Here is a 15307-nt window from a genome sequence, read left to right on the forward strand (position 1 = left end):
ATTGGCTGGTAATTAATTTGCCCTGTGCACACGGGCATTCATCAGCAGCATGGAGCTCCATTTTAATGCTTCGCCGCATCCTGTGATCTCAGACGCATCAGAGCCCTCAACTCAAGCCTGAGAGCTGAGACGCAGAGGGCAAGGCCGCACTTTCCTAAATGGAGCTCGAACCACACAAAGGTCTCATTACAGTATGTAGCTATTTAATCTGTGTACGCTGGAAACCGAGAGTCCAATCATTTGAGTAGCACAACCGTGCATTAAGATCTTGTTTACGTCTTTCTTCTGATGGTGTAGGTGCACTCTGCATTTCTTCAGCTTGTCATTTTTGAGAGAATTGCACTAGGGAAGACAAAGAAAAACGAGGCCGATAATGGCGCGGCGGCCGGCACCCATGCCCATTAATTTCCAAAGCCGAATTAGACTGGCAGTGTACTATCAAGCCCGGCAGTGTCTGTGTGCGGAGTAGTTGGCTTGATGGACATGTGATTATGAAGCCCTGCAGTTTCTTAGATTGTAATCATAGGTCCCTCTAGGACGGCTACGACGTGCCGCTGGTCATTACGTGTGCTGTCAAGGTGAGTTCTGATAGATAAGTGCTTGTAGTCCCTCATCCAAATTCATTTCACTTAATCATGCATGCGTTTCAATCCATTTTTGATGCTACATTTCAATAGTTCCATTTTACATGGTGATTGACCTTCAATCTTCAACTAAAATCCAGGATCTATTATTTATGTATCCATTTATATTATTTCTGATGTATAAAATTCAGTTTCTGATATTCCAGGAGAAAGAAACCAGAAGTGAGACATCCAACCACACCGGAGTCTGGAGGGTGAGGAAGTTAACAGAACGCCGGCCACGGTGAACATTAGCAGCTCTGAAAATAGCACAGCCATAGATTTATTGGAATTCTGTTACAAAGCCAGCAATAACCTACATAAGTGGAGCATCTGTGCCTGCTGCCTGTGACAGAGAAAGAGAGGCTAAGAGAGAAGATGAGGCTAAATAAGATACAAAGTAAGCCGGGGATGGAGACTAGAGATGTGGGTTTTCTCAGGCGTTGAATTTCAGACTTTGAAGCCATTTTAATTAAGCCCATTAAGATCTCAACGCTCAAAATTGCAATTATTTGAGAATTTACGCATCAGTAGATGAAAGCAAATAAGCCTCTAGTATAAGTAGGGTAAGGAAGCTGAGAATAAGAACCATTTTAATTTTTTTTTTTTTTTAAATACCAAAACTAGGATTTTCTTGAATGTTTGTATTCTGACTTGAACAACATTCTTAAAAAAATCATATATTAGAGAAGACTAATAAAGGGATCATCCACCCCAAAATTAAAATTCTGCAATAATTTATTCACCCTCATGTCATTCCAAACATGAATGACTTTCTTTCATCTGTGGAACATTATTATTTAATGCTGGTAACTAAATGTTTATTTCAGTTCCCATTGACTTCCGTTGTGTGGACAAAAAATATAATGCGAACCCATTTTTGGGTGGACTATTATTTTAAACAATGTAAATCATTTTCACATTAAGTATTCAGAAGATTCTCCCAGCTATGAATTTATTCTTCCATTCTGATTTTATTCTTGAGATATTCTTGAGATTATTTTATAAATACAGCTGTTTTATTCTCATGAGATATTCTCAAAACATTACAAGAACAAGGTTCTTGAAATCTCCATTTTTTATTATAATTGTAAGGCAGCACTGATTTAATAATAATAATAATATGTGAAAAATGCATATACTGTATATACTGGTGCTACTGCTCCACTATTGATTATACAGCATGACAGCAAAATAAATGAATTTTGTTGTTGTTGCTGTTGTTGTGTGCCTGCAGTCTGAATTTCAGTATGATGAAAGAAAGTCTGTTCATGCAAAACAATACAAAAACAATAAGCAGACACCAGAATTTCTTATTACAATATCCTCGCTGATTGCACACAACAGCAAGCGTACGGCGTAACCAGTGTAATGCAATTAGTGAACAAATTATGCTTATGAGCCAGGTGTTTTTTTATGAACATCTTGAACTCGTGCGTTACTCACAGAGTCACTTATTCACTGAGCCACAAATCATTACATCATTACACTCCTACAAGTTTATATGTACAAGTAAATTACAAATAATACAATATGTTGTTAAAGATACACATTCAGAACAGATATACATATATATATATTTTTATTTTTTATTTTTTTTTTTTCAAATCAGAATCATTCAGTGGAATCTAAACCAGAGAATCTTAAATAAGTTAAAAGAACTAAGCTAAAATAAAGTGTCATCACTTTTTCTTTGGAACGAGTTATTAACAAGAGCCTGCATAAGGGTAACCTGAGGTCTCTATCTTTGTCATGGAACAATTGAGCGGTCCATGCATCTCACTTCGCAGCAGGATCCAGCACCTAGCGTGCGTGTTAATAGGGAACTGCTGTGTCAGCGGGTGACTAGCCTTGGCTGCTACAGATAGCATTAGCATTTCTCAGTGGCTCGAAGGGCTCATTAAGACAGCGAGTGTGTCAGCTCATAATTAGCACTGACATGAATAGTTATTCATAAAGTAAATGTTAGACACCTGCCATTTGCTATGTATTGGGGAAACCTTAACACACCACCTTACCTCCAAGCATTGCTGGCCATTATTGAGTTGACTTGTGCCCTTGTAAAAGCAACATACGATTTGTTTTGCACGTACGCAACAATCTCTCCACCCTCAGAGGCCAGGAAGTGACATTCAGTGTTTGTTTTGCAGCACAAGGACTAATTTGATGTTGCACAGCCCTGAATTAGATGCATGCATGTGTAACAGCAGAGTGTGCGATTGCAGCAGAGCTGTTTAATGCTGATTGTACAGTCGTAATTATAATCAAGATGAACCCGTTCTCTACTCTGCGCGTTTCCAGGTGCTTTCCCACTGTAACAGGGACCAAAACAAAATACAGGGGGAATGACAAATGAGACTTGCAAGGAACCAGCTTACAATTCACTCTTTAAAAAACTCCAAAAGCAGGTTTTCAAATTTTAGTTGACAAGTCTTGGAATTTTATTCTAGTTTTAGTCAATGCTGCATGATATTTAAACTGATAATCACAATTATTTCACTCAAGTTCATAATCACGATAGCTGACCATGATTGTTATCATTGAGAAATTTCATCAGATCTACTGCACTTTGATCTAGTTTCCTGATTATTAAATTATTAAATTAAAATTATTCAGTTATAAATTAACACTGTCAGCTCTTTGAAAAATGTTAAAACTCAAAGCTTTTTCTCAAAAGCTAAAACAGTTATATTAATTCCAATTACTAATATTAATTCCAAATTAATGGTACGCTTATACAGCAATCATATCCAGAATGTGTGCACATGGTTGCCAGGTTCTGAAGATAAAGTAAAACACTGGGCAGAAAATGTTTCTTTCTTTCTTTTTCTTTTTTTAGAGGGAAAGCTCTGACGGGGGATTTAAAACTGGTAACCCAAGTATTTTTTCTCTCCTATTTTTTTGTTAAAGAAAATATACAGAGGTGTTTTTTTTGTTTGTTTGTTTGTTTTTTAAATTACACTTTAGTCTTGTCTTTTATCATCAACAATATTGCATGTTTATATAGTCACAGTTCACAGTTGATATAGTCACAGGCACATCTTCGTCTGGTATTAGGCATGAAAAAAAAGGCTGTCAACAAATATTTTTCTACACAGTTTTTAATTCAGTTAACACTAATACTGACTTTGGGGTGTTTACCTCATTTGATAGTATTTTAAAAAGCTTTCTGAGATCCTTAGGACAAACTACGGGAAGAAGGGGTTCAAAAGTTATTGTGCCTCACTGGGTTGCGACCACCAGGGAGTTCTCAAATCCATGCTAATGTGTAATGTAGAACTTGAAAACAAGCTATAAAACTGATTTAATCTTGAACATGCAATTCTGCATGTACCACCCAGGGCCGTAGATTATTCCATACAATAATATTAGCTAGTTCAGCTTTCTTCAGGAGCAGGCATTTTTTAATCTTTCCATTTATACTCCAACCCTGGCATTTGAATTGGACATTTCCATAAAACCAATAGATTTTATTTAATTATTTATTTCTTTCAGTGCGATCTGCGAGAAGGAATTTGTTCATTCATAATGGGATTAATCTGCTGGGGCTAATTCCCTGGCAGTGGCTGCAAATTGAGGGGTTTTGTGTGGACACAGTTACCTCCATTGTGCTGAACATTATCTCGCATTGAGAGGCTTCTTCGTTGCTCTGATTGAGGATTCTTCTCATTGGGGTAAACACAGTTAATACTTTCCACCCCTGCCTATTCTCTGGAGTATATGCGTAGGGGACGCACAGGATGTGAATTTCTTTCACCAGATAACAGCTGGTGAAAAAATACAAGATGTGTGTGTGGGGGAATTTACTAAAGATTAATTGTGCCTGCTTATTGCGACATTTAGTGACATGCACCGTCTACACTGTTTTAGCCAATCATGTACTGGTGTTAAAATAAATAAATAAATGTAAATATACATACATATACACACACACACATACATACATGTGTGTGTGTGTGTGTGTGTGTATATGTATATTTGTTTATTTATTTTATTATGTATGTACATATATTCTGTTTTAAAACAGAAAACGGTTATTTTAAATTGAAATAATATTTCAAAACATTTCTACTTTTACTGTAAAAATACTGGTGAGCATAAGTGACTTCTTTCAAACAAATATAGTACATGGGGCTATTTCAGTACATTTACACCTGGCTAAACTGGGTAGTTAGTGGCTAGTGAAGAAGACTAAGCATGCAATAAGAAATACAGCATGCACAAGTGCTGCTAGTATTTAGTACATTTCTTCCATAAGAGTAAGAATCCATCAAAGACTGAAAACACCATAAAATGACATGTCTAGAATCACAGCATGATTTATAATATGGTAACCCTCATTTATCTGTCTGTTCTACACAGCTGTACAATCCACTTTATGCAGTTAAAACAGCTGTGCATCACATAGACAATTTCCCTCTAAGCAGATTAACTGGATGATTGTCTCTTCGCGTTACGTGGCAGTGCGGCCGAATGCAGCATTTCCTTTCAGGATTCACTGATGTTCTGGTTTACCACAGTATGTCAGATTGAATTCATCCAATCTGTGCTGAATGAAGCGAGCCGCTGATCCGCTGACACCACAGTACAGGTGGGAAATAAGAGCTTTAGACTGATTTGCCACCTCCAAAAATCTAGAACTTTGAAGCAGAGATGCACTCGGCTATCAGGACTCCAGTATAATTGAACTGCCAGCATAGTGTTCGGCCTTTTTGCTGACATTTCTGTGCAGATGAATATGAGAACAGGCAGAGAATTACACACTTCTGCTACACATCTCTTAATTTAGAGGGACATTTTATGAAATTGGAGAATGAAAACGATGTGTAATGGTTTAGTAAAATCACTGAATGCTTTTTAGAACATTTGGCCATATTCAAAGTGTGTGAATTTGTTCACACACTTGTTTCCTGACTTCCATTGGCCAGACAAAAAGGCAGTCCCACATCAAACTCACGCCATTGGTTGAGTGTGTGTGTGTGTGTGTTCGTACAGTATATAATTTCCATGTATTTATCTATTATTTCTATTTTATTTTATTTTATACTTTTATTTTTTTTATTTTATTATTTATTATTATTATTTTTTCAAAGAGAATCAGTCTACGAATGGCCTAATTAAAATATATTACAGTATCTAGACAACCAGAATAGAAGAAAGTATTTTACCATAGAAGTAGGACAACAGTTCTAAATCACAATCTAAAAAAATGAGAATCTGAGTCACATTTGATGTGCATAACCCAATATATGGCGTTTAACAAAATTAGACTAAATTGGACTAAGGCACAGCAGCTATAAAAGCCAATCTATGAAAAATGTATTGCAGCTCCAGTGAACGCAAAGAGAATTTTGGCAGATGCACAGAGAAATTCTCATGTGCATATCATGGCAGGTGTCATAACTCCATTCCCAATCTCTCTTCCCCTTTTCCGCCTTCCAATTCTCTCTCGCACACACTCAAATTATTCCCCTCTCTCCAACTTACTGTCTCCCCATCACAGGCCTTGTGAAATCCTGTTATCTTACACTCCTCCCCATGCTTGCTGTTTCCATTAATCCTTGTCCTGAGGATACAGGTCTAAACTTTCCTTTGATCCACATTTCAGTTAGCAGAGAGACACTCACGTAATGTAGCGCAGCCCCCCAGCAGACTCAGTCCCAGGGTCTTCATGTACAGAGGAGTTGCCTCTGTTTACGCTGCCAAACCTGGCAACCGACACCAGCGACACAACCTGCTCTGCCTTAACACGATTAACCCGACGGCAAGAGCCACGCATGCCATCGCAGCACAGGAAACGGACACGGAGCCAAGCAGATAGACGCCCGCCGGTCGCGTGCCGAGCTGCGTATGGCAGGAGACCGGAGAACAAGGACATAAATGGAGCAGTTACGTTCCTCTTGTTCCTCTTGTTCCTCTTGAAAGTCAATTATGTTCGTTTTGAAGTGTTCGATAGCTCCTGCCATTCAGCACGAATGCTGGACAGTTAATCAAATGTATAGTGTGGGAATTATGAAAGAGCAGGACTTTCTGAAGGAGATAATTTGCGAAGAGAATGAGTTTGAAACGGCTGCTTTTCAGATTAAAGAGCTGTAACTGATTGGGAATTCTAACGTATTGACAATAGGTGTGTTACACTTCCTCATTTATCAGGATTATAATGACCCACAATTATTGCAATTATGATTCAAAGTTTCCGTCAAGCACGATAAGAGGAGTGAAGTTAAATTTGTCTGCATAAGAGCAACTGGATGTTAATTAATTAAACTTCAACCGCTAACAATGTGTTTCAAAGCATCAGCGGACACTGAGCTGAACAGCTGTCATGGTAGCATATAATTTGTTGGACCAGAGGTGTTGTTTGTGTCTTTCTGCAAAAGGTCTGAATTTATTCCTACACTGTTATTCATATACTGAGTCTATTCATGTAATACTATTGATATACTGTCCCTTTTTTCTTTCAAATTACATTTAATGATGTACAAAAAACAACTGTAAATGCAAGAAATAATAAAGAAGCAAAAACATACTAATAGACAATTCAACCAAAAATGTCAAATTCAGAATTGTTTTACTCACCCTCATGTCACTTCAAACGACAGAGATTCATTCTTCTGTGGAAGAGGAGAAATTTTGGAAAATGTCTTTTTTCATACAATGAAAGTCAATGGGGTCCAAAATCAAATAGGATGACTTTCATTATATGGACAAAAATCTCATTTCATGTTCCACAGAAGAAAGAAAGTCATACAGGTTTATAACAACATGAGGGTTAGTAAATAACCAAATCTTTCCATTTTGGGGTGAAATTACCAGATAAAGTGTGCTTTTGGTGAAGACTAAATCTGTTTTGACGTCAAGAGTTTGGCTGATTTGGTGTAGAAGCAGTTTTCCAAACTTAGGTGTTAACCAGTTCACAGACAGTCTGCTTGTAAAAGTGTTTTTGATTGGTTTCAATTTTCACAATTTTCTTTCTCAAAATCTAAGCCAAACTAGTCTGATCACAGTCTATGTCAAATGGAGACTACTGTGATTTTAACAATAAATCTAAATTTAGAGCTGTGTGAAATTAGTTTGCGCACTCCCATAATCCACAAGTACGAACCTAGAGTTCCTTTATGCCACTGGATAAATCCCAACTCAATCCCACCAACAGCACTTCCTTCCACAAATATTAGTTCTGCGATGCTTTACAGTAGTTTCTCGAACGTTTACAAATGCATTAGTTCACAATTTCAGGCCTGTTCACGTCATGTACGCATTCACACACACACACAGCTACGCTATCACGCGTTCACACACTATCGTGGTAAACAAGTGGGGGAAAATCCACTCTGTTCTGCCTGTCATGCTCTCGTCTCATCGTTGTGGGGCTTTAGAGAGAGAGTGTGCTGGCTTAGCAGTGTTTCCTCTAAGAGTCTTCACCTGGATGCTTCTTTCCCCTGTCATTACAGCGCACATCTCCTCTATACAGTATCTAACTCTCCAGACGGCTACTGACAGCCAGGGGGGAGCCTTCAACTTAGACCTCTCGACTGCAGGCTATATGTCCAAGCAAATAGAAATCTAACTGCCGAGCAACACTGCAGGTTGCGCAACTCGCAATGAATTCAACAGAGCAAGGTGCAGAAGCTGCACGGCGAATACGTAAATCAAATGATAAATAAATAATAGCAGAACTAATGATGTAGAGACTTAATCCAGAGATTCTGCTTACATGTGTAAACACAGGGAATGAGAGAGCGTGCCGGAGCGCTTTTCATCTATATCTAACGCGGCATCATGCCCCAGGGGCCCTCATTGAGAGTGGAGGGAGAGTCTTCGAGTGCTACGCTCAAGCAGGATTTTTACACTGACCAAACCACAGCAATTTCATCAACCCTAATGTCAGGAAGCAAAACCAGAGTGCTGATCTAAAGAATAAATAAAATATATATTAAAAATACAAACAGAACTTACTAAATGTGCAGATGAAATGCTAAAGTTTATATCAATTTAAGACTATGATAATAATAATAAACAAAATTATTAAAACTTAATTTTGAACCAAAAAAATATGAAATATTTTATGTGAATTAAATTGTAAAAATAAATAAAAATCCCAATATATATTTTGTTGGCAAAAAAGGTTTAGTATGTCCTTTTTACACATAACAAGTCTGGCCAGCTCAATCAGTCAGGAAAAATAAATAAATAAAAAAAACAAACAAACAAAAAAAAACACCTATAGAACTAATGAATGAGAGCCACTCAATAAATCATGTCTTCTTGTCCTTCACGTAAATTAGCTTTGACTGGAAAATGAAAACATGTATCTATTGATTTAATTAGAAAGAGGTGTTTTAAATGTGCCTGGTGAACTCCTCGTACACCCACACATGGCTTACAAGAGAAATCCGTCTAAAAATAAAGTCTGAGGGTAAAGGAAAATGCACCGCGTGAGCAGAATAAATGTGATTTGTAAGTACAAAGCCGCTGAGGTGAGAAAAGCCGCTCTGCTCGAGTCCAAATAAATGCATTACTGCAATCAAATGTTTTTTTCTTACTAACGAGCTAACGGCTTCAAGGCTGAATTAAGACTGCTATTCCCAATTGCCATGTACTGAAAGAGCGCTAAGGTAAGCTGGAAATTAATCGCTGCATTACCTCAATGTCCTTTAGAATTTTGTGAGTACATTTCCCCAAGCGCATGCAACCTTCAAGACATTTGAATAATACAAAGAAAACAATATCGGCCTCATTCAAATAATTAAATTACAGGGAAATGGCAGGTGGAGGATAGAGGTCAGTCCTTTACGTCTTGATCTGCATCACTTCAAAGACACTTCATCTACAGGTTCTTGCTCAAAGTTCTGCTTTCATCTAGCAAACGTCTCTGTCGTCTTCCTACTACGCACATTAAAATACACCCGCCAACTTCTCTAAAGCCGTCGTTCAGGCATTTCTACGCTACCTTAGGTACAATGCGAAAGGTTTGTTGACACCGAACCACTGCAAAAGAGCAATCATAGCACAGCACAGCACAGCACAGCACAGTACAGTTACGGCTGCTCGCTTCAGACTTTAATAGGGTAATTGCCTGTGTGCCTTGGGAGAGAGAACTCCGCTCTCCGTTACCACAAAATAGCTCAACGCTTATCAGATCCCCTTGTTCCAAAAACCCAATCTAAAGCCATACTTATTATAGCCCCACTGATGCACTATCTTCCCTGCTTTAATTAAACTGCAAGCACAGATACAAATCCCGATAACCACTATTGAGAGCATCTGACACAATCTTCCCTCAATAAACGAAATCCCGATTATTCCCCCGTTGCAATTAACTATTGAGGTTAGCGGGGAGAAAAAGAGAGCAAATCAGACTCCTGAACAAACAAAAGTCTATTATATAGAAGAACTCTTTAGGAGTACCACAAGGGACTCACCATGGCCACTTCTGAGGAAAGCTGGAGAACGGTATATGGAGATGGGCGAAGCGTGGTGCCGCCCATTGTGGAACGGGTGTTCGGGATGGGTGTAAGAGGTTGCCACCCCAGGGGGTCCGGCAGCGGCCACTGAACTATCCGAGCCGGGTGAGGAACTCCACACCGAACTGACAATACATCCCAACGTCAGAGACCACATCCAAGGGGTCCATCCGAGCCGCCCCTCTCGACCGCCAAGAAACGGCGCCGCCGCCACTCTGCTGGGACGCATGACGCACACCCGACTCGCTCTTAGACACTAGGCGCGAAGAACCGAGAGAAGAGAGTTCTCTCATGATGCAGAAAACCCCATGCTAGGAGTCCCAACCTCCTCGTCCAGCACCCACAGCCGGCCCCTGTGAAAATGCACTCACTTAGGACGAGAGCCCGTTTACAGCTGCTGAGCGAACGGATGGGATGGAGCGTCTGCGATGGGGTCCGATCCTCTCAGAGCTGCATCAGTCACCACGAGACCTGAAGAGGTGACAATTACCCGGTGGAAAAGAGGGTCATGACCCGACCCTGCCCCTCATTCACTGTCCATCCCACACAAAGGAAGCAGAGGAAGAAAAGACTTTTTTCTTCCTGCTTTCTTCAAAAGGATAAACTCTAGTATGAAACAGATTCCTCTTTTTCTTCCCGGCACTGTCCGCTTCTGGGCTCCTAAGGTGTTGCAATACAAAGGCTTGGGCTGAAACACCGCTCCTTGACACACATGCACACGCACACACTCTTCTGATTTTCTTCCTCCTGAGATTAGTATTGCTCAGCCTGTCTGTATTTGGACAGAGGCTTGACGCACTTTGAGCAGCTCTGCTAAGCAATGAGACTGTGAGAGGGAGGGAGAGCGAACGAAAACGCACGAGTGAGAGACGGAGCTGGAGGGAGGAGGGGGAGAGAGAGCGTGCGAGAGAGATCGGCACAGGTGAAACAAAGCAAACAGAATGGGATGAGAAGAGGATGTGTGGTTTGTGCCTGCGAATGTGTGTGTTTGGGTGTAGAAGTGTGGAAAAATGGGGATGCCGATACAAATCCCCACTGAAAACACATAGCTGCTGTCTCGGATGGAGATGAAAGGAATGGAAGGAAGGAAGGAAGAGCAAATTAAGAGATACAGGGAGTGAAGGAAACAATGACAGACAAGTTGTGGGAATTAAGGTAGAAAAACAAAAAAGACCTTTAAACAGCTTTCGCTAAAGAGGGAGGGGAGGTAATGCTTCCTCTCAATAATATATTTGACAGTGCGAAAATAAAATGTAAAATTATTACGAAATATTATACGAAATTGTCTGTTCTCGTAAAGCTGCTGAAGCGAAAAGTCATGTGAGATGAAGCAGTGCCTCTGTCACTGTGATTGGCTGATTAGACTGTCAGCGTGATCACGCATGCCTCTCATGTTCTGATCAGTTTTCAAATCAGCCTGAAGGGGGAAATGGACAGACTAATTACAAAGTAAACAAATCGCTCGCTCCGACATCATCACATCATCACGACATCAACTACAAAATTGGGTTTTGCAGGCAATTAAAATTAAAGCACATTAAAGCATGTGACCATCATTATACCTGCTGTGTTTATCAAGAAACGATTGACTAATGGTTCTTAAAGGTGAAATTTTTATATTAATACCACTAACTATTGTGCAGTTATCAATATTATAGTAATATAAGAAATGTAATATCAATAAGTGAACAATAGCGGTATTAATATAAAAATAATAAATACAAATATAATGTTAATTATTATTATTAAATATTTAATAGTCGCATTTAAAGCCAAATTATTCATAATTGAACATTAGATATTAAAATAAATATAATATTCCTTTAATAACATTAATATTTTTAAAATTAAAAACATAAAACTGAACATTAAATATTAAAATATTACAATTTAAATATTAAAATAAAATAAAAACATTTATTTGTTTGGTTTTAAAAATTAAGCTTTAAACTTTTTAACAATATTATTGAACTGATTATTGCATTATCTTTGAAGCAATACAAAAAAAGAAAAGAAAAAAAACTACAATTGCATAAACTTAATAAATAAATAGCCTATTAATATAAAGTTATAAATACACTGTAAAAAAAAAAAAAAAAAAAAAAAGTTGAGCGAACTTAAAAAAATATTTTTACCAGCTTCAGCAGATTTTTGAGTTTGCTCAACTTATTTTTGTGGGAGATTCTAAAATTTTTGTTGTATAAACTCAAATGACAAGTTGAGAAAACTCAAAAATCTGCTGAAGCTGGTTGCCTTAAAATTTTAAGTTGGCTCGACTTTTTTTTTTTTACAGTGTATAAAGAAAACAAATATTGTGGACAATGTAAGGTAAATACTACATCTTAACTGGTGTAAACAACAGTTTAAACAGGAATTTACGAAAAAATATAAAACCCAGATAGACACGCCATTATCATACACTAAATGCGCCACCTATGCCACAAGACAATCAGAATGATGGACGATGTTTTGGAACAAAATTTCCTCTCTCTCCCACTTGATTTTTCTGGGATATCCTTCCATCTGAAACAGACCAGTCCAGAAAGCACGGCTGACTGACTGGATCTGTTGCTGCCTCCTAAAATAGAGCTCCAGACCTCTCATTCGCTCAGTGAATCCTGGCTTACGTAAGAGGAAAGGAAAACAAGAAAATGTGATAATTGAATGATGAAAATGTGCATCTTTTCACATAAAAAAAAACCAACAATAATAAATTGGAAACACTTGCACTAGGTGTTTAAAACGAGCCTGTTAAAACAAGGCGTTTATAAATCTTGAATGAAGGTATTTTGCATGTTTGTCACTACAAGAATTTAATTTAAAAACAACAACTTTTTTTACATCACCACATATAAGAAATGAGATGAGGAAATAACAACAATCTAATTATTTGGTTTCATTTCTGTCTTCAAAATTTGGAAAAAAAAACAATACAAATTCAAAACGGGCCATATTTTGTATCTATAATTAAGTTTTACATAACCATTTGACATTCTTTTCTACTGAACCTCTAAAGACTTCTAACAATATGGTGTTGACATGTAAAGCTTGATCAATACTGTGTTAACATCAATACCACGATAACTTCTGAACAACTTGTTTTGCAGCGTAAACGGTAGGTAAATATATGTAGTATATCGACCTCAAAAGAGCAATGATATGTCCCTTTAATAGGCAATCAAATCTGAGAACATTGCCTCTAGAATGGGTTATTTTGAAAGCTCTCAGAATGTTTCGAATCTTTAACCACCGCTGCTATTCACAGACAGTAAATAAAGGCACTGGAATTACAAACCGCAACAGCAAATCAGCTCTCCATTGATATTACTCTGGTGAAAGACTCTCTTAACATTTGCAGCTTTGTAAATGAAGAACCGTTTAGTTTAAATCCTCCGTGACTATAATCAGTTCATATTCATTCCACAGATGGGTGCAGAGAAACGATAGACGAGGGCAAAAGCCCTCAGTGCTGGAAAAGGTACTCATTTATCAAAAGGACTGCTTTTCTTCATCTGCTGTGTCTTTTGCGTTTCATTTAACTCCAAACTCGGTCCTCAGAGCTAGTTCTGCCTTGCCTGAGGCATCTAACGGGTGAGTGGCCTCCACGCTTCTAATGAGAGAGCAAAATATCTGCCATTTTTGCACAAGAAATTCATCTTCAACAGTTCTGAGCCCGTACAATCATCGCCTGTCCTCAGATTAATAATTCAAGATGCATTCGAAGCTGTTGGTGCTTTTCTAAACGACGTGTACAAAACTTTTTCTTTGTAAACAAGCAGTCATAAACAAGCAGGTTTGCTGCTGGATTTCATAATGGCATGCGTAAAAGTCACTCAGCAACTCCAACAACCCAAATGAGATGCGTGTTAGTGCGTTAGCAGTCCTACTCTGGAGCCACCTGGAGGACATGCACCATCTTGGTCGACAGCTTCGGGATCAGCAGTCACAATCGGGCACAGATGAGTATGTTTAGCTCTCTGTGGCATCTGCTAAGCTGCCTGGAGCTGTAGTAGGAGACCTGGATCATGAGCTTGGCTTAAACATCATTATAGGAGGATCTGCTAAAATGAAGTGCTCATTTTACAGTACACATTCACTTTCTTTTGCACACACACACACATTATATATATATATATATATATATATATATATATATATATATATATATATATATATATGTATGTGTGTGCAAATTTAAAGTTTAGGACGAATGATATGCCCGTGATGTAAGATGAAAATGTTGGCTTTAGTTTGATTTTAATCAGAGGAAATGACTGCTGCTTATTTAACACAAGTTGCACGACATACCAGGACATAAAATACATAATGACACAAATTTATGTGCTATAATATCAATGTTGATAGCATGACTAATAATTATAGAATAAATAATATTACTGATGGTGACAGGGATCTTGCCTTCTTTCCAACACCACTATTCTTTTTATATATTCTATTCTGTGCTGAAATATATTTCTAGAAAGTGAATCTTTTAAAAAGTACAGGTTTAGCAAACCAGTCTACAGAGGGTTATTAATGATAGATATTAAATAAAATAATAATAATAATTTTGCAAAAGTTTAGGGTTGTTGAAATATTTGAAAATATGTCTCTCAAGCTCACCAAGGCTGCATAAATTTAATAAACATTAATATTATTATAATTTAAAATAACACTTTTCTATTTTACTATATTTTAAAATCTAACTGATTCCTATGATGGCAAGGCTAATTTTTCAGCAGCCTTTCGTTAGCCTTCGGTGTCACATGTTCCTTCAGAAATCATTATAAAAAGCTGATTTGTTGGAAACCATTAAGGATTCTTTTATGATTAGGAAGTTTAAAAGCATTTATTTGAAAAAGGTTTTTGTAAAAATATTAATATCTTTACTGTCACTTTTGACCAATTTAAGGCTTCCTTGTTGAATAAAAATATTACTTTCTTTTAAATATCTAAAATCTTTCTGACACCAAACTTTATTAAATGTGTTTATAAAACCCATTAATCTGCATAGAACACACATCAAAACAGTAAATATATGACAAGTTTACAGGTGCCTAATTGTACATTTACTGCTTTGATATGGCTTCTAAGTGGAATAAAAACACTAAATGAACAAATAACACAAATTGCCTTATAATGCCAGCATTGATCCTGCATATTAATCTGAAAACAAATTTGTGGATGTTTTTTTTTTTAAACAAGGCAGCAATAAGT

At 37.6% G+C, this 15307-nt stretch overlaps 1 protein-coding gene across 48 annotated transcripts in view; it reads right to left on the minus strand.

Annotated features, from left to right (window-relative positions):
* nrxn3a (neurexin 3a) overlaps positions 1–15307 on the minus strand; it is a 295029-nt gene that overhangs the window by 115269 nt on the left and 164453 nt on the right. For 2 of the 48 annotated variants that reach the window (XM_058749471.1, XM_058749470.1), the window contains exon 1: positions 10049–11847. The exons of 45 other annotated variants lie outside the window; for them this stretch is intronic. In XM_058749471.1, the coding sequence (XP_058605454.1) occupies positions 10049–10319 (271 nt within the window). In that variant the 5' untranslated portion in view covers positions 10320–11847. Of the gene's footprint in view, positions 1–10048; positions 11848–15307 lie in introns of those variants that run through there. One more of the 48 variants, XM_058749469.1, reaches the window with a different exon arrangement.

Source organism: Onychostoma macrolepis, chromosome 17 (assembly GCF_012432095.1).
Source record: "Onychostoma macrolepis isolate SWU-2019 chromosome 17, ASM1243209v1, whole genome shotgun sequence".
NCBI lineage: Eukaryota > Metazoa > Chordata > Actinopteri > Cypriniformes > Cyprinidae > Onychostoma > Onychostoma macrolepis.